The 23,680-nt window shown below is 35.3% G+C and overlaps 1 protein-coding gene across 11 annotated transcripts in view; it reads right to left on the minus strand.

Moving 5' to 3' along the window:
- DZIP3 (DAZ interacting zinc finger protein 3) overlaps positions 1–23,680 on the minus strand; it is a 115,127-nt gene that overhangs the window by 44,351 nt on the left and 47,096 nt on the right. For 10 of the 11 annotated variants that reach the window (XR_004956713.1, XM_036242264.1, XM_036242258.1 and 7 more), the window contains 10 exons: positions 20,944–21,020; positions 18,690–19,307; positions 16,783–16,815; positions 15,599–15,768; positions 14,749–14,793; positions 11,973–11,998; positions 8,965–9,130; positions 7,111–7,206; positions 6,845–6,972; positions 409–477 (listed from right to left, as the gene is read on the minus strand). Coding sequence is in view for 10 of the 11 variants with exons in the window: in XM_036242264.1 (XP_036098157.1) it covers positions 409–477; positions 6,845–6,972; positions 7,111–7,206; positions 8,965–9,130; positions 11,973–11,998; positions 14,749–14,793; positions 15,599–15,768; positions 16,783–16,815; positions 18,690–19,307; positions 20,944–21,020 (1,428 nt within the window). In the remaining variant the exon portion in view is untranslated. The remainder of the gene's footprint in view (positions 1–408; positions 478–6,844; positions 6,973–7,110; positions 7,207–8,964; positions 9,131–11,972; positions 11,999–14,748; positions 14,794–15,598; positions 15,769–16,782; positions 16,816–18,689; positions 19,308–20,943; positions 21,021–23,680) is intronic. The other variant, XM_036242266.1, reaches the window with a different exon arrangement.

The raw sequence follows: 23,680 nt of genomic DNA on the forward strand, positions 1-23,680 counted from the left end.
AAAGCTGTTATAAAAAAATTACCTATTGGCGAATCTATGAATGAAAAAAAATTTAAGCCAGTTTCATTAAGCAGTCACACCCAGTTTGTATTAATTAGGATCAAGAGATAAGAACTCAGTAAGCTGAGTCCCTGACAATAGTGTGTTGTGAGACCATAATTTGGCTGATTTATTCTGTCTCAGCAGTTTTCTAGGGCCAGGGCTAAAGTTGAACATATCTCCTAATTTGTGGAGGACACTTCCAGTTTATACCTGTTGTCCCAGTGTACTTATGAATACTGCTCAATTTCAGGCTCAAAGTGCTCCAGATTGGATGATAAATTATATGGTTACCCTAGCCAGAACATGCTGAGTGGAATATATAGTTTCCAAGAGGGTGCACTCAACCAAAATAACAACTGTCTGTACCTTTTCATGGAAAGTTGCTCTTTAAGGTTCTTGATTTCATTATCTTTAGCATGGCTCTGACGCTGTAATCTAAGCAAAGAAGAAAGTCATAAAATGTTAGAAATTATTTGTTATTAATATAGTCAGAACAGCTCCATTTATAGATGAGGAAGGATTAAGTATGCCCATCTTGGGCCACAAATGTTGAGCCTGAAAATAACGAAACTGAAACCTAGTCCTTCTGAAATGTATCTTATTTCTGATGTCTGATTTACTGACCTCACAAAGAAGGAAATTCTAACCCTACTTTCAACTAAGTTATAAGTTGGAAAGACAAAGAGAATAGTTATCTTATCTTGTACTTCCAGCTCAATGACTCCGAAAAATGTCTTTAATTCTTTGTACTTCAGTTTACTCACTAGAAAACAGAGATGGTATCTTCTGATGTTCTAGGCCTGTGGTGGGATTGAGAACTTTAAGTTCTTTAAAGAGATATTACATCAAGTCATGCAAACTATTAAATACTTAAGGTCTGAAAGAAATCAGACCTTAAATATATAAAACTATGCAAATAAGAATTTTAATAAAAATGATAAACTGGGAATTACTCATATGACCTAATTATGGGAAGTTTGGGTAAAATTTTGTATAAATCATAAAGCATAACCTGTGATTAGCTTAAAACTAGTATGCAAGAACCTATTAAGAAAAATATACCCTGCCAGTGTGGCTCAGTGGTTGAGCATCAACATATGCACTAAAAGGTCGCCGGTTCGATTCTTGGTCAGGACACAAACGCAGGTTGTGGGCCCAATCCCCAGTGGGGGGCATGCAGGAGGCAGCCAGTCGATGTTCTCTCTCATTGATGTTTCTATCTCTCCCTCTCCCTTCCTCTCTCTCTAAAATAAAGAAAAAACATATTTAAAAAAGAAAAATGCAAAGTAATACTTTTTAGTTAACATCTATTCACATGCCATTTTTGATGTGCCTCCTTTGTTCTCTTCAAACCAGGCTTTTACATCACCCTGTTAATCTGCTTTAGTATAAAGGGATTTATAGCAAAAGCACATTTAAGTTTCTATATACTGAGACACTTGAGATATACAGGAGTACTGGTTAATATAAATTATTGGAATGGTAAAGGCTTAAAACAATGACTTTAAATGTTGGCTAGATTGTTCACTACTACATTTCAGAAACTACCGATGCACCTTTACTCTAAGCTTCTCGTGAATGTTCTGTTGGACTGAAAATGTAATGAAAGAAACCAGGTCTCTTTTTATACAAAAGAGGTTACATATTCAAATAAATAATATGAAATACAAGGTTTGTTATGGTAATATACAGGAGAATGCCGAGTTAAAAAGTAGTAAGATTTGTAAAACTGGAATCTTCCTTTCCTTTGTATACTTCCATAATTTCAATATTTTACCCAGCTCCAGTTTAAAGTGGGTGATTAGAGTTGACAGAGATGACATGGAATACAGAAGGCCTACATTTGTAAATAACTGAGGATAAGGTATGCATAGTTCTTATCACCAAGCTTGGATATGAACCAACTATCTACGTTCAGGCAGTCATTACTTCTCAGTCCTATTTTTCTCATGAACATGATAGGGTAGAATTAGATTTTCTTTTCTAAAATATCTGAAGTTCTCAAGCTGATTCTGGCTGGTTATTAAGTTTATTATATGGACTTCACTGACAGCAGTTACTTAACATTTATTAAGTGCTTATTGTAATTTGTAGAAAATGTCACTTTTATGTAAATCTTCTTTGTTAAAATCGCAATGATCACCAACAAATATTTACCAAACATTTACTGTAGAACTGACTTTGAATTAGGCCAAAGAAAAATGTTTATTTTTTGCTTCCTACTAAACACCACATCCTAAGATGAAACAAATCAACATTCTACAATTAAAGATTACTTATATTTTTATGACAAACTCTTGGGACATGATCAAGTTAAAAAAAATATATATATATATAGGCTCAAGAGCTTATATGCAAATACTCACAGTGCTCATACTTTTTTTTTTTCCAGCTTAGATGCCCTGTCTTTTCTCTCATCTCATCTGACCTACCCTAAGTTCTATACTATGTCTTCAGTGAAGTTCTTCGTTACCAAACAAAATCCCTATGAAGAATAGCTCCATTGGACAGTTATGTGCTTTTTAAAAAGTTAAACTTTTTGACATAATCAGATTCACATTCAGGTCTAAAAAATGATACAGACAAGATCCCATGTACCTTTTACCCACCTTCCCGCAATGGTACAATGGTATCATCCTACAAAATGACAGTATAATAATCAGCATGTTGAGGGTGATACAGTCCAGATACTGTAGTTTTATCCCAAGGATCCTTCATTTTGCCCTTTTAGAGCCAATCTTTATTATTTCCCACTGTTTGTTCTGGGTTATTTTGCTTTTCTTTTTCTTTGTTCTTAAGAACTTACATTATTCATTTGAGACTTCAACCTTTTCTAATGTGCACATTAGTTCTTCTCAGAACTGCTTTAGTTGTGTCCACAAATTATGATATATTGTATTTTCATGTTAATTCAGTGCAATGTATTTTTATTTCCCTTGGAGTAATTAGATATGTGTTGTGTAGTCTTCAAGTTTTAGATTTTCCTGTTATCTTTTAGCAGTCTTGTTTTCTAGTTTGATTCCATGCAATCTGAGTGTATGTTCTGCATAATTTCAATTCTTTTAAATTTGTTGAGGTTTGTTTTATGGCCCAGGAGGTAATCTATTTTGGTGTATTTCCTGTGGACACCTGAAAGCATAAGGATTCTGCTGTTATCTGGTGAAGTGTTCTATAAATATCGATCAGATCCTGTTGGTTGATGGTACTGTAGAGGTCTTCTATATCCTTGTTGATTTTCTGTCTAGGAGTTCTATAAATTGCTGAGATTGGATGTTGAAATCACCAACTAAAATTATACATTTTTCTATTTCTTTCAGTTTTTTTTTTTTTTTTTATCCTCATCCAAAGACATTTTTTGTTTTTTTTGTTCAGCTAGAGTGGGAGGGAGAGAGAGGAAGAGAGAAACATCGACATGAAAGGGACCCATTGAGTGGTTGCCACCTGCACGACTCAATTGGGGCAGGGAACAAACTGCAAACAAGGTACATGCCCTTAGCGGGAATCGAACCTGGGTCTCTCTGGACCGTAGGCCGATGCTCTAACCACTGAGCTAAACTGGCCAGGGCTATTCCTTTCAGTTTTATCAGGTTTTGTTTCATGTACTTTGAGGCTGTTTTTGGTACATATAACATTGTTTTGGTGCCTTCCTGGTAGATTGGTCCTTTTATCATCAGTAATGTACCTCTTTGTCTCCAGTAGTTTAGTTTGCTCTGAAGCCCATTTTATCATATATTAATATAGCCACCCCTGCTTTTATTAATGTTTGCATAATGTATCTTTTACCATCCTTTTACTTTCAATCTACCTGTGTTATTGACACTGAGTTGAGTTTCTTGTAAATAGCACTATTATTGGATCACATTTTTTTTTGTTTTATTTTTTAAATCCACTCTCCCAGTCTCTTTTAATTGGTGTATTTAGACCATTTACATTTAAGGTAATTACTGATATGTTAGTGATCAGATCTTCCATTTCATTATTTTGTTTTCTGTTTCTTTTCTTACCTTGTGTGAGTTATTTGAACATTTATTATCATCTTGACTTACAGTGTTTTTGCGTATCTCTATTTGTGTAGATTTCTTAGTTGTTGTACTAGGTATTATAATATGCATACATAGCCTACTGCTATTGCTCTTTTCCTACTTCAAGTGAAGTGTAGAAGGGCTGCTTTACACTGCTTTGTTGCTATAGGGTGGAGAGAGGCAGCTCTGGCACCAACTAGGGAGAAGGAAAGAAAAGGGAATGCCAATTAGCCCAGTGGTGGAGACTCAGCTCTGCAAAGGGAGAGGGATAAAACCTAGCATCGACTAGTCCCACCTCAAATCAGTTTAAGTCCACTGATGCTGGGTAGAGGTAGAGGCTTATTAGCTCACAGCTGGACCACATGGATGCTATCCTGGCAGATTAATTGGAGCACTACCTGCTTCCTCCGGTGGAGAATAGAAGATCAACTACCTGCTCAGGACTGCTACCCCAGCAGAGAAATCTGATTCCTGCCATCTGTTTTTGTCCAAACACATTACCTGCCTCCAAGGCGTGCTGTGGGGCCGCTGGTGTTTGGCTGGAGTAGGTGGGTAGTGTCAAGTAGCTTTTTAGTTGTTCTATTTCCCTTACCTAATTCTTTAGCTAGAGGGAACAGGTTTTCCTTGGAGGTTTTTTCACCCTGTGCCTATTGGCAGTTGTAGGTGGGAAGCTTCTGTAGCACCCTGTCTAGGATATATGGGAGACAATAAGGAAAATCACTGCTGTATCATTTCTCAAGTCCAAAAGCTTCTCGATAGTCTGCTTTCTTCTTTCACCTCTGAGTCTTCCTATGTTTGTTTGTTGTTTTAGGTCCAGGGTGTTTTAGTTGTAAGACGGAAGACTTGCAAGTAGTGGAGCTACTACATCTTGGTGGAACTGGAAGTCACTCTACTTTAGCTAGATTGAAAAATGTAATTTTAATCCCCTCATAATAATCTATACTCTGTTAGCTCACATCAATGTCTAACATGTCTTCGTATCCTCTGCATGTGCCTTACATAATTCTTCTCATAGTTAGCACTTAATAAATTTTTGGTGAATGTTTGACACGGAATGCTTATTGAGTGAAGACATACATCCCCTAAAGTGATCTGTTTGTCATCTTGAGTATATAAGGGAGCCTGGATCAGCTATAGAACTGAGAAGGGATATCCTCAGATAGTGAAGGAGAGAAGCAGCCCATCTGCATAGATGGCATTACTCTTCTGATCTCTGGTATTATGTAACACATTTCTGGACTGGTCATTATCTTCAAGGCCAGAAGACAAAGTTTAGAATCTTTCTGAAGTTAATGCAGAGCTTAGTTTGCCTAAGCTACCTTTGGTACTCCCCTCCTTCTAAAGTTGAAGAGTCTCTCTAAGTCTAGCAGAGACAAGTCTGAAAGTATTTTCAACTGCTATTATGTTGCCAGAGCTATAGCATTCAGTTCTTCTTAAAAACTAGATATGATAAGTGGGAAAAAATTTAAGACCTCAATTTCTGCCAAATATTTCTCCAATTTTACAATTAGTACTTTGGACTCCTCACTTTAAGATATTTCCTAGAATTTGAGTATTTTCCTTATCAGCAGTGTAGGAACTGCAAAGGATTTCAAATTAGACTTCATAGATGATTAGTGTCATGTGGTTACTAGTGTTCATTAAAATAATTTGTTATGAATTATATTATTCTTTCAACTGATACTCAATGGAGGCAGTGACTAATAGGAAAAAAATAAAGCAAGACACCTGTTTTTCCGTATTGTCAGAATTTTTAGTCTTAAGCATTTAATACTTAAGGTTGTAAGGTAGAAATAAAATTGATAGGAGTGAGAAGAGTCTCCAGGAATTTGATTTATTTTCACTTACTTGGGCTTAGAACACAAATTCTCTGAGGGACCAACATAAAAAAGCACACAAGTGATTCCATGGTGTCTTTGAGGAATATGTTTATTACATGCTATAAAGAAACAGCCAATCGTTGATCACATTTTTTGTTGTTGTTGTTTTGTTAATCTTCACACGAGGATATTTTTTCCATTTATTTGCAGAGAGTGGAATGGAGGAACGGGGAGAGAGAGAAACATCAGTGTTAGAGACATCGATTGGTTGCCTCCCAAACGACCCCAACCCATGATTGGGGCCAGGGATTGAACCTGCAACCCAGGCACATGCCCTTGACAGGAATCAAACCTGTGACCCTTCAGTCCTCAGGCCGATGCTCTAACTGCTGAGCCAAACTGGTCAGGGCCACTGGTAACATTTTTTACAAACTAGAATCATGATCTGAAAGTTAATTATCTTTCTCATGAAATTCTATTATTTTCACACTTGTTCATCTAATATATGAAAAGCTTGATATATAGAGTGATCAGTTGCTTATTTTTCCATTCAGCTGGCAAGGAAGGCAAAAGCAGATTTCATTTTTAAGCAAGTGCTGTCCTGTGGTTGGCAGTTCCTAATGTGCAGTCACAATGCCACCTAGTGGTTACATAGGGATTATTTTTAAAGATAGTGTTCACAGGCAGGCCTGTGTGGTTTAGTGAATGAGCATCCACCCATGTACCAACAAGTCACCAATTCAATTCCCAGCCAGGGCACATGCCCAGGTTGTGAGCCTGATCCCCAGTGGGGGGCATGCAGGAGGCGGCCAATCGATGTTCTCTCTCATCGATGTTTGTATCTCTCTCTCTCTCCCTCTCTCTTCTCTCTCTAAAATCAATTAAAAAGAAAAGAAAAAAAGATAGTGTTCACCATGGAGCAAACCCAAAATTTTCTGTTTTTAACTGATTTGTACTTACTTGGAAACCTTATTGATTCCAAAAGCCACTTGTTGGTTAAGAGATGAGATGATTTTGTCTCTCTTTTTAATCTGCATTTGGTTTTCTTGCCACCGAAATGTCACTGCTTTCAACTGTCTTTTGAAATCCTGCTCAAAGAAAAATACTATTTCAGTTATTTCTACTCAAATCACCAGAAATTGAAAGAAAAAAAAAAAATTGGGTTCTTAAGTTGAACATTTGAACTACCTGTGATTTGCCTCAGATCTAATTGCAAAAGTACTTACTTCACACTGACAATGTAATTTATAAAGCTGCTTTTGTCGAGCAAGCTTTTCCTTCTCAGTTTCTCCATATGCTGCAGATACCTTGCTGGTTGAGCCCTGTTGAGGAAATGGCATATGCATGCTTTATTTTCCTCTTTTAAAGAAAGCACTAATATTTTAGTTATTCAAAGGGGATTTAAGGTTGCTATCTATCATCTATTCATGCTTTATAGGTCCCAATGCAAACACTCCTTTTGATTAGTTTAGATAAATCCAACCTCTCCCTAATCACAGCATTCACTAAATAATACCATAGTAACTTGTCTACTGAGTTACTTGTCCACTGATGTTACTACTATTGGATAAAATTACCTCCATGCTTACCATTTATTAGGCACTTTTTTTTTTTGGTAATATTTCTACTGTCAAAAAAATCATACAAGGTAGGCAATGAATACATCCATTTTAGAGATGATAAAGTTGAGTAACATGCCCAAGGTCACATAGACAGGAGTGGAAGTCTTAATTGCCCAAGCACTTAATATTATTACATGACATACCTTAGTTTAATGTTCAATTTCTTCACTATATTATAAACACTATGATCACAGAGTCCATACCATAGCATAGCTCTTGTGACAAAGCAAATGCTAAATGTTTTTTGAGTAAAAGAATGAACTTATTTTCAAACGTGTATAACATTTTTAGAATGGTGTATATAAAATACTTTGTTCGCCCTGGCTGGTTTGGCTCAGCGGTTAGAGCGTTGGCCTGCGGTATGGAGAGACCCGGGTTCGGTTCCCGCTAAGGGCACGTACCTCGGTTGCAGTTTGTCCCCAGCCCTGGTTGGGTCGTGCGGGTGGCAACCACTCGATGTGTCCCTTTCACGTCGATGTTTCTCTCTCTCTCTCTCCCTCCCTCCCACTCTATCTGAACAAAAAGTGGAAAAATGTCCTGGGGTGAGGATTAAAAAAATAAATAAATAAATAAAAAACAAAATACTTTGTCCTGTTTGCAAGTTCTTCTAGTTTTCAAGGCTATTAAATGAAAACCAAAGGACACACATTTAAACTTAGTGTGACATCCAAAGCTTAGAATATTTCATTTCAGTTAAAATATACACATTACATAATATTATAATTGGAAAGGAGAAAAAAAGGTATGACAATTATATGAATGTGCTACCAGTCAGAGAATAATCTGTATTAACTGTACACTCTTAGACATTCAATATTCCTATATACTACACATCATTATATTTAAAATATGGAACAGGTTATAAAATTACCTCAGTATAGAATTCTCATGGGTATGTAAATTAAGTAGATTAAAAAAAATCTTCCATATGCTTTGTCTGATTAAGTGCTCTGAAGAATACTGAAATCAGGTTCATATGCACTTCATATGCACTTCCTAGCAATGACTACTGCCAGGAAAGGAACCAAAAACACATTGTTGTACATTGATACTTTTTGTAAACATTTCATGGTAACAACCTGGTTTAACAATGAAATAGGTTTGTTTTACAAAACTATTTTTCTCATGAAATTTAATCCAATAGGATTATGCCAGTTTTACCCCCTCTTGTGAGGTAGCTAAAAACCCTTCGAAAGGAATACAGTTGTAATCAACTCTATCCAATAATTAAAGCCAGGAAATGGCTTGAAGGCTACAATGAGAAGTTTCTAGCTCCTAACGTTCTTTTTCCTTTCTCATCCCTCTGTCCCTCCCTCTTCCCGTTTTTTTTCTTTCTCCTCACAAACAGAATAAACCACTATGCTAACATGCTGTTCAAAGAGTCATGGGGCAAACAAAAGTTAACAATTATTTCTGGAAGAAGGAAGGCAGAGCTATCCCCTCTCCAATCAGGCTTACCTGCTCTATCATGTCCAGTATATGCAATTCATCCAGGCTATAGAACTTTTCTTCAGTTGCAGAATCTTCTTGAACATCACTTGCATCATCTTTCATAAATCTATTGCCTGGGTGTAGATTTGCTTGCTCTTTCTTCAACTGCTCTTCCTTTTCTACCATATTTGGACTACAGAAGTGACATAACCAATGCAATCTTTTAGAATTGTATGGAGTTTTTCATCTAAGCCACTGTGCCCCAAATTAATACTGCAGTGGTTTCATGAGATGTTCAGCATCAGAAGGGCTCATGGTCTAAAGTTTAGACAGTGTTCAGACTGTGTATTTCTCTTGAAGATCACAATGAATTTTAATGTATTTGAAATAGCACTCAATCAAAGTACCTATTCTGCTCATCCCAGTGTTTTCAAGAACTATGAGACCATAAAGTTCATTTTTAAAATTGTAATTAAAAACTATTAATATCAATTACTTTGGAAAATATGGACAAGCATTCTCACAGCTACTATATTATTTTATCACAACATTCTTGAAAGGTATGTTGGTTTAATCAACTTCAGCACTTAGGTTCAGTGTACATTTAAATAGAAAGCTACAAATAGCAACATAAAGTAGATTTTTAAATGCAGGTTTCTTTTGTAACAGGACCTTAAAAAAAACTGTACTGATAATATGGATTTCAGCCACTAGGAACCATGCAAAAAGCATAAAAATACTATATGTACAATGGCAATTAACCCATTTTTATACCTGTATCTAAAGGGTAAATGCTTATTACTATCCTTTCAGTTGGCCTACTATTTAGTAGCTATAAATTTCCCTCCTAATCTCATTGAATGCTAACAAAAAATAGTACTTTTACTTAAAGCATGATGATATAAATGACTTGATTTTATTAGTGAATAGAGAGAAAAAAGGTAACTCTAGGATGCATTATTATTTCTTTTTTAAAGATATTTCTGATGGTAAGCAGTTCAGTTTTTAATTTTTTAGAAATTTTTCTTCTTTACTGATTTTAGAGAAAGGAAGGGAGAGGGAGAGAGAGAAACACTGATGAGAGAGAACATCAACTGGCTGCCTCCCACATGCCCCGCAATGGGGATTTGGCCCACAACTTGGGTGTGTGCCTTGACCAGGAATCGAACTGGCGACCTCTTGGTGCATGGGTTGGCACTCAACCACTGAGCCACACCAGCCAGGCACATTATTACTTCTTTTAGGCCACTGAGACCTAGAAAAACTGACATCTAATGCTTGTAGAGTAACAATATCTAATGCTTGCAGAACACTCATTAGGTATCACTGAGGTGTTCTAGAATGATTCAAATATTTTGGAAAGTTCAATGAAATCAACTGTGTACACCACTGGTTCCCCAACAAAATTAATTTTCCAAATTATCTGAAGAACTTTTTAAAAATTACATTTTCCCAGGTATCCCAACAAATGTAAAAATATAGATAATTTTGTATTTTTGAAAAGTTCCAGAAGATTATCCCTAAATTTTAAAGTATAATTAATAGCACTGTGATAATATAGGAAAATGTTCATATTACTGAGAGGCAAACTAAAATATGTAGAGAAAAAATTATATAAACTTAGGGATTGAAAACACTTCAACAAAGAACAAAATGTTAAAGAATGAAGCGAATGTTGAAAAATAGTGATAATTGTTGAATCAAGAAAATAGGTAGATATACTAACGTAGCTATATTATTTTTTCTACTTCTATATGCATTTGAAAATTCTCATGTAAAAACAAACCTCCCTGGGTGATTTGATGATCATACAAGTTTGGGTCTACACTGCAGGCAAAATGAGCAGAATCACTGATGACACGATTTCATTCTTTAGTAAGTTAATTTTATGGCATTCAGACACAGCCTTAAAAAAAGAACAAAAAAACCTACTGTTCTAGGGCAGTGATTTTCAACCTTTTTCTTCTCATGGCACACATTAACTACTAAAATTCTGTAGCACACCAAAAAATATATTTTTTGCCAATGTGACAAAAAAAAAAAAAAAAAAGGTATAACTTTGATTCATTCACACCAGATGGCTATTGTTGTGTTGGCTGTTGTCGTTTTTTAATTTGACAATCTAAGGGAAAAGAGATCAGTGACCCTGATTAAAAAACTACTGCATGTTTTAAAAATTCTTGTGGCACATTGGTTGAAAATCACTGCTCTAGGGGCTTGTTAATAGAGAAAGTGAAAATCCATTTTGAAAGATGAACTATTTACTTACCAAGTGGATCATACAGAGAAAATACCAACTACAATTGATGGCTTTATAATTAACAAAATATGTATGTTCTTATTACCATTTTAAAAATAACATGTTCTCACAGTGAGTTCTATAAAGGTACTAATTTCAGTTAAAAACATTTTGGTGGGTATAATGATCTCTTCATTGAACTATCTCCCCTACATCCTTCCTCTACTGCACTGTCATCAATCTAATGGCTGTACAATAAAGTTCACAGTGATCTTTAGACACTATAAAAGGCTTCCAGTAAAAATTCAAAATTCACTGTTAACAACCAGGATTAAAAAACAACAGACAACCAACCCTCGGGTTCATTAAACAAACTAAACCAAAACAAATCAAACATACTCATTTGTTAAAGAGATGATTGGGACAATCAATATTCTGTCCTTTAAAGTTAAGTCTTATTTAGTAAAGTTAAGCTTTGGGTTGTGGTTAGCCAAATATAGACTATATTTGAAAAGCTTTTATGCTGGACCCAAATTAGTCCTCAAATAAAAGTGTTAGCATTGAATGACTCTTGAGTAGCCTTATAGAAAAATGGCAAGAGATTCTGTTCTACCAAAGCAAATGATAATTTAACTTTTTGTCACTTTCTGTAAATAATAATGACAATTTATTAAGCTAAGGAACTGTCTTTTCTTCTCTAATGAGAACACTTGCCAAGGCAAGGTTGTGTCATAGTAGCAAAGCACATTCTGAAAATACTAAGAAAACTTTAAAAATTAAATAAACTAATACTTACACTTGCTCTTCTTTTGATTCCTTATTCTGAAAAACAGCATCAAGAATTAGTAATCTATATCAACTATGTTAATACAGAATAGTGATCTGACTATATTTAGGTCAGTGTTTCTCATTTTTTTAATCACAACCATACTAAGAAATATATTTCACTTAATAATATAAATGCACTTACAGAAACATTTTTATATATAATTATAAAAGTGGAATATAAGTTTCATGAAATAAATCTTACCCATATTATGTGTTATAAACTGAATATTTGTGTCTCCTCCCCCAAACTCATACACTGAAACCCTAAACCCCAATGTGATGGTAAATGGAGGTAGGTCCATTGAGAGATGATTAGGTTAAGATGATGTTGTGGAGTCCTCATAATAGAATTAGTGCTGTTATTAAACAGACCAAAGAGCTAGCTAAATCTTTCTTTCTCCACCATGTGATGACAGAGCAAGAAGGTAGCTGTCTATAAACTAAGAAGAGGGCCCTCATCAGACACCAAATCTTTCTCCACCATGTGATGACAGAGCAAGAAGGTGGCTGTCTGTAAACTAAGAAGAGGGCCCTCATCAGACACCAAATTTGCTGGCACCTTGTCTTGGACTTCCCAGCCTCCAGAACTGTAGGAAATAAATGTTTGTTATTTAAACCACCCAATCTATCATAGTTTATTGTAGCAGCCTGACCTGACTAAAACAATGGGTGGTAAACTCTAGAAAAATTTTTATTCTTACTAATTCTATTTCCTTTTAAAATTGGTAGTTGTGACCCACTAAAATGATTTTGTAATCTTTACTGAATAATGAAACACATTTGAAAATCATTCATTCCGATACTGGAAGTGAGTATTGAGGCTGAGTTTGGACCTAATGGTATATCTTGGGAAAGGGTACATGGAATTGTCATTTACAGAATCCTACACTAAATACTAGAGTCCTTAAAATCACCATGTAAAAAAGATTTATATATTAAAAATCTTAAAAAAAAAGAAATGTTAGGGGAATCACAAAGTCTCTATACATACTAGTCAGAAGTTATCTGTACTGCACCCTCTGTTTGCTACAAAAATTTTACTTTTTTATCACATTCTCCCAGTGAGCCCCTGATAGCTGTTTTTAGGATTTCAACTATGGTTAGGTAGAACTGATGCAAAACAAATAATTAACAGAGGACACAATTTCATATATAATGGCTTGGTCATCACTCTATTAATACAAGCAAATTTCTATATGTTAGACTTTTTCATGAAAACTCCTGATGAGAAAATTGGACTGATTTAATTTTTATAACTGGTTGCTTTTTTTTTTTATCCTCACCGGAGGACATTTTTCCAATTTTTGTACAGATAGAGTGAGAGGGAGAGAGAGAGAGAGAGAAACATCGACGTGAAAGGGACACATCGAGTGGCTGCCACCCGCACGACCAACCAGGGCCGGGGACAAACTGCAACCGAAGTACGTGCCCTTAGCGGGAACCAAACCCGGGTCTCTCGGGACCGCAGGCCAACGCTCTAACCGCTGAGCCAAACCGGCCAGGGCTATAACTGGTTGCTTATACTACAAGTAGACAATTCTTTGCCCTTAAAATAACAGCAATTGCGTATATGAATGAAGCCCCATTTTATATTCTATATAAAATAATCCTATGTAAAAATGTAAGCATTTTTAGGTCCCATACTTTAGATGTAAAAGATCTCTCTTTTAAAGTCCAAATTTTATCTTGATAAAATTATCTTATAATCAAAGGATCTCAATATTTTTTAATAAAATAAATTGGAAAAATAACTTAGGATGTTAAAAAGATAATTCCATCCGGCCAGTGTGGCTCAGTGGTTGAGCATCAAACCCATGCACCAAGAGGCTGCAAGTTCTACTCCTGGCCAGGACACATGCCCAGGTTGTGGGCCCAATCCCCAGTGGGGGGCATGCAAGAGGCGGCCAATCAATGTTCTCTCTAATCAATGTTTCTGTCTCTCTCCCTCTCACTCCCTCTCACTTCCTCTCTCTCTAAAAAAAATTAATAAAGAAAAACAAATTTAAAAAAATTACTAGACAGTGGCTAACATTTAAAAAGAAAATGTTAATATTACTAGGCTATGAATTTTTGAATGGTGTTTACATTTATTTACACTTGTATTTATTCCTTGTTTAATTTTAATTAGAAAATAAAGTCTGAATTAAAAAAAAAAAAAATCAAGTCCCCCAAAAATGACTGTTCACTTTCCCTTGTAATTTTCCAAGTAATTAAAAAACTTCTTGCTAAAACTGTGTTATAATTAGTAATCTGGAAAATAAACAAAGAAGAGGCTTCAAAGAAGCTTTTTTGCATTTGTACCATATTTACACATTATTGCATTGTTGGCCGACTCTTAGACAAAAAAAATCAAGATTTTGTAAGGTTTCAAAAAATGCTTCTGAATATACCAGTAGAAATATGATGAGAAGCTGTTTTTAAAACACTAAGCAGTCATTTTAAAAATGAGTGGTATGCAGAAATTAAAGAAATTTCTAACTGACTACTTCTGTTTCTTACTTGTATATTTAAATGTATAAATTATGATTCAGGGAAGTAAAGTAGGCATTCTGTATATTTAAGTCATTCAGAATCTAAAATACACATAGACTTTTCTATAATCCTATATTCAATAAGCTATTGACATTTTCAAGTCATTTGTGCTATATGTCTACTTAATTATAAGTTCTAACAGTGAATCCATATAATACACAAGTGTTCATAATCAGATATTGCTCTATTATAATGCTAATACAGTCTCTTACCTTTTTATTCTTAGTCTTTTTCTTTTTCTTTGGTTTACTCTTAACCTGAAAGGTAAGAAATAAATCTTTTATTTAATATGAAATCAAACTGTACAATGGGTTGTTTTGCAAAATAAGTTTCCTCTACCCGCTGAAACCTTTTATCTTCTAATATTATAGATTATATTTTCTTTCTAAACTCTATGGAGATTTTTCATTTGAATTTAAGTCTTCTGCTCTTAAAAAAAAAATCACTGATGTATAATGGAACAACAGACAATGTCAGTTAGTAGGCCACTGAAAAAAACTCACAAATTTTTACTTCCACATGTGCATGCACTAGTAACAAGGGAGGGGGCTCTTTTTAAAAGTCAATATATTCAGGTCCATAAGATTAAAAATTAAGCCTAGGAGGAATTTAGTGACTATATAATAAATGTTACCACTCATCTATAAAGAAATACAAAATTCCAACCTGGAAAAGTTTAACTCTACCTCTGTGCAAATGGTGTTGAAATATCTGTTTTTCCTCCTTTCTCTCTCCTTCTATTCTCTACTACGCTTTCTTCTACTTTCTATTAACCTCCCACATCCACTCCCATCAATCAGAATAAAGAAATATGTTCAAAAGTTTAGTATAGTGCCTGACACATAATAAATGTTCAATAAATGTTGGCAAAATGAATGGTTTAGGCAGGAAACATTACGGAATAAAGTACTGGAGAAAGAATCACTGCAATTTAAGTTCTGTGTAAACACTGTGATAAATATAAACTAAGATTGTCTGGGATCCTTTAAGTATAGCACATGCAACAAACTAAAGGCTCTGATTATTAGTTCTTCTAATTCAGATATTAATGAGAGCTTATACTTCCTGGAGATCTTTAATAGATTCTGTTGAAGATTCACTGGGTATCGATGCCCCATCTTTACTCATTTCTGCTAACTGTATTTCAGGGTTTGAGTTCACATTTATATTGTACTCCATGAGAGGTGGACTTAGTTCTTCTTCCTCATTCTGTAATTCTTCTGTTTCAATATCTAAATATTAAAGACAAAACACTCAAAATTTTAATGCACACGATTTTAGCCTCTATCACTATTATAAATATATATATATCCCTAAAACACCATTCCAGAAATAGAAGATATCTTACTTTGTTCAATTACTAGATGAAAATAAAATGCCCATTTATCAACAACCACATACTAGGTACATATACTGGCCTGAACCCAAATGCTAAGATACTTTACTGTTATCTTAGATAAACTCTACATATTAGATATTCTAGGACTTAAGCTGACTCTACATATTAAGTTTTTGAGTATCCTAACATTGACCCTGTTATTACACTACAGGTAGAATTGTTTTAGGACACAAGTCTAAAACAGAGGGAACGCTAGATGGTCTACTTTCCCCTTTATTTCTTCTTTTTCATAACCAAAAGTTTTGAAAGGGTATCAACCCTGTATCATGCGACCTCTTCTTTGACACCATGCTCCCTGATATTGCCCTAGAGATTTACTGTCAAAACTTGTGAACTTCATCTGACTGGTTACAGATGGTTCAAACAAAACCCACTATATTATTAAGTATAATTTACTCCAAACAAAACCCATGGTGGTGTTTTCTTGAGTAAATTTTAATTGCACGGTATAATTACATTCAAAAACAGCACAAAAATGAAAATTAGAAAAATAGCCACTCACCATCCAGCAAAAGAAGAATACAGCTTTAACAACCAATAGCTAACTAGATAAAAGCTACATAAGCTAAACAGTAGCATACATGAGCAAGTAGAGTAAGCAGGTAGGCATTTTTGCCTACTGAAACACCGTAGGTGCCACAAAGTTAAAACACTACGCTTGGGTAAGCCCTGGAGTACAGCCACTAAGACCAAGGCAGAGTAAAAAGGCTCAAACTAGATTCAGCCTTTAACAATTACAGTTTTTCATACAGTTTATCTGACCAAGTAAGACTTTTATAGTGATCCCTTAACTTTCCCAAAATGAAGGTCACTTAGGCATTTTGTTTTTTGTTTTTCACATACTTACGTTGATTGCCGGTTATTGACTGTAGAGCAAGTCCTATGATACATAAAGGAAACATTTAGATGTGCAACTGCAAATGCAATCAACAAATATATGACTGAGACTAAGCCAGATGATGTATACTGCACCAAGTAATTTTATAACTAATTGTAAAAATAATCAGTTTCACTCATTAATCCAGTTTAATTAAACAATGCATAATCATTAGATTATAATACATAGATTATAAACCCATGATTAGGAAAGAAAAGTAAACAAAAATTTTGATAGCTCTTGATATATAATGCCTAGAATATAAGCACTTTTAACCAATCAGAAAATTGGTACAATTTATAAAGTTTAAGGTCCTGAAGTCAAATTTCCATTGAAAGTTCCAGCCTTTTTTAGCAATATTAATTATCCTGATCAGCACACTCCATTCTCCTTGCACATTAATATTATATCAGGCTCTAGAGATTGAATGGTACATAAAAAAAAGAAACCTTCATAAAGATTTAGTGGGGACAACGAATATTAATCAAATAATCAGATAACACAAATGAAAACTGCAACTGTAATAACTACTAGGAAAGAATTATAAGATGTTAGGAAAGTCTCTATTAAAGGAACTTGGTCAATAAACTCTTCAGACTACTTGGGTGAGAATTCTTGAAATGTCTTGAATTTATTTAGAGCTCAAAGCACTTTCCCAAATACTTGCCTTTATTCTCATGAGTTTTTGTTATTTAAAGTCTTACTACAGTGAATGTGTCTGTGTGTGTGTATGTACACACTCACATACACACATACATATATATATATATATATGCCTATAATTTATAAGTCAAGGGTCCTTGCCCGACTTTCTTTTATCATCAAACTTGGCATTCTCTTCTTTTATGCTCAAAGAAAGCTCTTAAAGGATAAGCAGAAAAACACAGTGGTAACCCAGAGTCTTAAAGGAATGGGATAGGGGGCCTAGCAATCATCTCTGAAAAAAATCTGGACCTGTTCAACAATTACTGGAAACTTGGGAAGTTGTACATTTAAATAGCATCAGCGTGGTCATCAGTTGCTCACTTGGTGGTATGATTAATAATTTGGGATCAGAAACAGGCACCCAAAATAACAAGGGTTTCAGTGATGCTGATGTGCCTTGAACTCTGCTTTCCATGTTACAGCTGAGAGACTATCTTGGTATGTGGGAGAGGAGGTCTGAAGTATTTTCCATATCAACAGTGCCTAGGAATGGCCACAGCTGACCTTAAATATTTGCATAAATGTTATCTAATTTTTGTAATTACCCATGGCCACTGGGTAGCTGCTAAACATATAAACATCAAGATTCTGCTGAAAAGGAGGAGAAACACACATTCATGATGTCTAAAAGAGTACCTTGAAACACACAGTACCAGTATTTCATAGTTTTAGGCACCCTAATCTTGTAGAATAAAACTCCTCTATACTTAAAAATCTTCAGCAATTCCTTTCTGATAAAATAAACCCCTCATAAGAAAATCTTCCTGAATGTATTCTATGAATGCTCCCCTACTTTAATCTCTTTAAGATTTACTACTTAATTTACTTTAAGGTTAAACTTTTAGTTCCCTGCACTATATTTTTATGTTTCTATACCTGTGTTCTTAATTCCTTCTGAAACATTCTTCTCTCTTCTTCACTTGGCTAACTTTTACATGTGATTTAGGAATTCCTTAAATATTATATATTTCCAGAAAGTTGTTTTAGACTAAGGCTAGGATTTCCCAAAATATTCTGGAACATCTCTAGCACTGTAATTTCTATTAGCTTCTTGATGAGTCTATCCTCTCAAGAATGTGAGCTCTCTGAATCTCTTGCCCTTAGCACTGTGTCTGGCACATAGCAGACACTCAATGAAGGTTTTCTGGCTGAAGTAAATAATTATTTTGTACCTTGTTGATAGCAGGATAACATCCTCTGGATGATTTCTGGTACTGGTATGCCTAGGTAGATGGACAGCTGATGGTAATCAAGGGAGATATTCTCAATGGGATTCTCCTTCACTTTGTCAATATCCTCTTGCTTCATCCCAAGGCGCAGAAGAATATCTGAAACTTTTTTCCAAATTGAATTGAATTGTGACTCAGTGAGACCATTCATCAAAATCTCACTAAGGAGGATATCCCTGTATTTGCACAGCCTCAGGATGTCTGCAGACTTAGAGAGATCAGAAGATGGTGGTTCCATATTCCAGCCTTTTTTGGGTGCAGGGAATACATTCAAATGTTTTATGAGAGCTAACAGGAGGTATAAGTCAAACTGTTTGGACTGTGGTAGCTCCTTGTTTGGGGGATAAAGCAGATGCCATGCTCCACCCAAAGGGTGATTAGTCCAAAGATGGTTGTAGTAGGGTTCCAGCACATTCTTGTGAATAAGAAGCTCTTTTTTCAAAAGAGGGGGTGGCAGAGCCTCATCAAATATTTGCCGGACAATGTCAGTACCAGAAATAATAATTATATGAAGCAGATGATAGAAATAATTATAATCAAGTTTGAAGATAGGCATTTCATCTGAAAATGAATTTTGAGAAGTCAAAACATTCCACATTAATGCTATTTTCCTAAGTGGTCTCCCATATTACATGCTAAGCTCCTGTAGGGCAGGGACTAGTACAAAAGAATAAAGTACAGTACAGTGCTTTGCCACGGCCAGTGCTCAATACATATGCTGCTGTCAAAAACTCAAACAAAAACATTATATCCCCAAGCAAAAGTAATCACAAAGACTAATCACAGAAGCCTTTCAACCATCCAGGGTTTTGTTCAAGTAAATGAGCTTTGGCAACCAAATGGCATAAAAGTATCAGGCTTTCAATTCTGAAGATTGTCAAGAATGGTTGATATCTGCCAGTGTTTAATTATACTTTATTTAGGCAATTATCTGTTATCTTAATCAGCACTGTCCAACAGAACTTATAAAAATGTTTTAGATTTTCACTGTCCACTAGCCACTGAACAAGGAAAATGCTGCTTGTCTGACAAAGAAACTGAGTTTAAAATTTTATCTAATTTAAATTTAAATTTAAATAGCCACATATGGCTAGTGGCTACCATATTAGACAACACAGAACTATATCAAGAAATATAAAGTGACATAGTGTCTTGCTACAGAAAGTGTAGGCCACGGACTAGAGCATCAGCATCCACACAGAAGCCTGTTAGAAAAGGACACTCTCAGGCCCCACCCCACAGCTATTTAATTGGTACCTAACATTTTAACAAAATCACCAGATGATATAAATAGCTATTCAAATCTGAGACACACTTATATAATGAACCTCATGTTCTTACCCTCTTTAAAAAGAGAGCAATGATTAAGTGGTTATTTATCAATGAAATGAAATAAAGCATGAGATCAGACTGGTATTTTTCTGGATTAATAGCACTTCCAATGAAAGAAAGTAGACTGAGATAAATGAGAAAGTAGTAAGAATGTGGTTTATGATGGTATATTTGTTGTATTAATTTTAATAAATAAAATGTTTATCATAAAATGCAGCTTTATTATTTTATCCTCATGATTCTGTGTTTCAACAGAATTTTAAATCACTATTCTTCCTTGATATTTGACATACACTGTGGAGACAAGCAAGGTTACAAAGCAGATGACCCAGGGAGGTTTCTCTGGGTTGCCAAATAAGGCTGGGATCAGGGGTATCCATTCCCTTTAGCAAGAAGGAATGCCACCCAACTATTCTTCCATGGGGCTAGAAGCCTTTAAAGTCTTCAAGCTGAGCAGATGGCATTTACTAGCACACATTCCTAAATAGCTGGAAATTAAGTTTAGACTATTTGGTTTTGAGCCCAAAATGTTCATTTCTTCCATTTTACTCTATAAACAGGGAATGCAATAAGGGAAGAGGATTTGTTAAGGACTCTGCTGAAGTCCAATTTCACTGTGAAGTCACAGCTATGCACTAGACTAGCAAACCTCTATATAGAATATCAAGGTATGGTGCCATACACCTGCTGACCTTTCTGTCCATGAGTTCTAGCCTATACCAAGTAATGCTTGCTAGTGTAAATCTAAGCCCAGTGGATGACAAACACAAGAAACACATGGCTGCATATGGCATTATACTCTAAAGAATAAGTAAAAAATTTTAACATACTTTTCAATAGGATGCATATAAAAATAAAATAATACCTTTTGTACTAAATTTTAAACTGATCTTCGGTCTTACATCAGTATCAGTTCTTTTCAGAGACATCAACTTTTTATAACTGCAAGTGGAAAAAAATTGTTACAATCAATACCAAAGTCAGTCAAGATTTCTGGTATAAGCATGGCTAAGTGAGTATTTTCTTCTCCTCCTGGGAATAGTTTAAAAGCAAAGGAGAAAAATGAATAAACAAACAAAAACCACCAACAGTAACAACTCCAACTGTCATTTTCATTGGAATTAAGAGGCAAATAGAATTTCTAGATTTCATATTCAAAAATATCATACAACTAGCTTATCTACAAAAAGGCTATATAGTAGCAGAGAAAAAGAAATCATTGCATTGTAAAAAACAAGCAAAACTAAATTCCTTCATGTCATCCCTACCACAGAATATTCTTACCAATAATTATTCTAAGAAAATTCAATGCATTTAATGATAAGTGATTTTAAAAAGACAGAAATAAACTGGCACATAAGCAATACAAATAATTTTTAAAAATAAGAAAAAAGTAGCAAAATTTATTAAATGGACTAAAACACTAAGTAAATGTTGCCATAAAACAGACACCAAATACAGACAAAGACAGTACAAAAAGAAAACTGTGAATCAATTTTCCTTAGGAACATAGAGCAGAAACCCATTAAACATATTAGAAAATTGAATCCAGTGATAAAGATTCTCTCTTTAACCAAACTCTAGTAAGGCTCCTCTGAGCTATTTTTCAGCTAGGCCCCAACCTTGTCCATGTCCTCAAGAGCTAAAATTTAGCAAGAATCACCAAGCCAGCAACCTCAACCAACAGGACAGGATTGTCAACAGCTTACCTAATCACAAAGCCTAAACTGTAGCCTTGCCCAACTTCAGGGCACAGCTTATAGCCCTACTTGATCTCAGAGCATAGTATGAGACTCCATCTGACCAAGAAGCCTGGCCTATGGCCCCACCTGAATGTGCAGTCTAGCTAGTGGCACCATCTGGTCAGAGAGCACAACCTGAGGCCACACCCAACCAGAAGCAACTGCATAGCATAGTCTGCAGCCGTGCCCCATCACAGAATTCAACTGGTGACAATGCCTTGCCAAATATCAAAGCCTGCCTGACCAGAGGTGAATACAGAATATAGTGGCCCTACCTAACTATGGAAAATAGCTACCCCCTGACCAGGGAGCCCACCCAGCAGTCCCACTTGAACATGGAGCCCAGTCACAAGCCCCACCCAACGAGAAAGCCCAGCCTACAACACCCCAATCCCAATCTCGGAGATGCTGCGGCCTCACATAATTAGAGAACACAATAGGAAGCTCCACCTGCCTTTAGACACTACTTGCTGACTCATCCAGTACCCCTTGAGCTGACTGGTGAAGGTCTTTTCCTGCCAAAACAAAGTCTGCATGAAGAGACCATGTACTCAAACGTGCACATACCTACACATGAATACAAATATCATGAAGAACCAGATAGCATTACATCACCAAAAGCAATAAACCTCCAATAAGTGACTGTAAAGAAATGGAGATATGAACTATCTGACAAAGAATTAAGAACAATCCTCTTAAAAAACTTCAGTGAACTACAAGAGCACACAGACAACTAAATGAAATTAGGAAAACAATGCATAAACAAAATTAGAAGTTCAACAAAGAAATAGAAACCATTAAAAATAAAAACACCCAAAGATCTTGGAGCTGAAGTGTCACTGAATGAAATGAATAATTTCTATAGAGAGCTTCAACAACTCAATCAAGGAGAAGAAAGAATTAGTGAACTCAAAGGCAGGTCATTTGAAATTACCTAGTTAGAGAGCAAGAAAGAATAGAGAATGAAAAAGAGTGAAGAAAATGTATGGAACTTATGAGACAAAAGAGAAACAATGTATATGGAAATCCCTGAAGAAGAGAAAGAGAAAGGGGCAGAAAGTCTATTTTAAAAAACAATGTCCCTTGCCTTAGCCAGTTTGGCTCAGCAGTTAGAGCGTTGGCCCATGGATCAAAGAGTCGCAGGCTGGATTCTGGCCAAGGGCACGTACCCCCATTGCAGTTCGGTCCCCAGCCCTGGTTGGGGTCATGCAGGAGGCAACCAATCGATGTGTCTCTCCCACGTAGATGTTTCTCTTTCTCTCTCTCTTCCTCCCTCCCTTCCACTCTATCTGAAGATAAATGGAAAAATATCCTTGGGTGAGGATTTTAAAAAATAAAAATATAAAAATAAGAAATAATGTTCCTTAACCAAACTTTGGATAAGAAATAAACATTCAGATTTATGAGGCTCAAAGGGCTACAAGTAGGTTGAATCCTACACTGAAACACATTATAACTAAATTGATAAACATCAAAGATAAAGATAGAACTTAAAGTAGCAAGAGAAAAACAACATTGCCTTGACAGTGGACTTGGCGACAATTTTTTTGGATTTGACATCAAAAGCACAAGTGACAAAAGGAAAAACAAGCAAGTGGGACTATATCAAATTTAAAAGTGTCTGCACAGCAAAAGCAACAATCAAAAAATGAAATAGCAACCTACTGATTGGAAGAAAATATTTGCAAATCATATATCTAATCAGGGGTTAATATCCAAAGTATATAAGAAACCCATACAACTGAATAGTAAAAACATAAATACTACAGTTTAAAAAATCAATATAGGACTTGAATAAATATTTTCCCAAATAAGACACAAAATAGCCAATAAGTACATGAAAAGGTGATATATCACCTC

This window comes from Molossus molossus, unplaced genomic scaffold (assembly GCF_014108415.1).
Source record: "Molossus molossus isolate mMolMol1 unplaced genomic scaffold, mMolMol1.p scaffold_m16_p_5, whole genome shotgun sequence".
Classification (NCBI taxonomy): domain Eukaryota; kingdom Metazoa; phylum Chordata; class Mammalia; order Chiroptera; family Molossidae; genus Molossus; species Molossus molossus.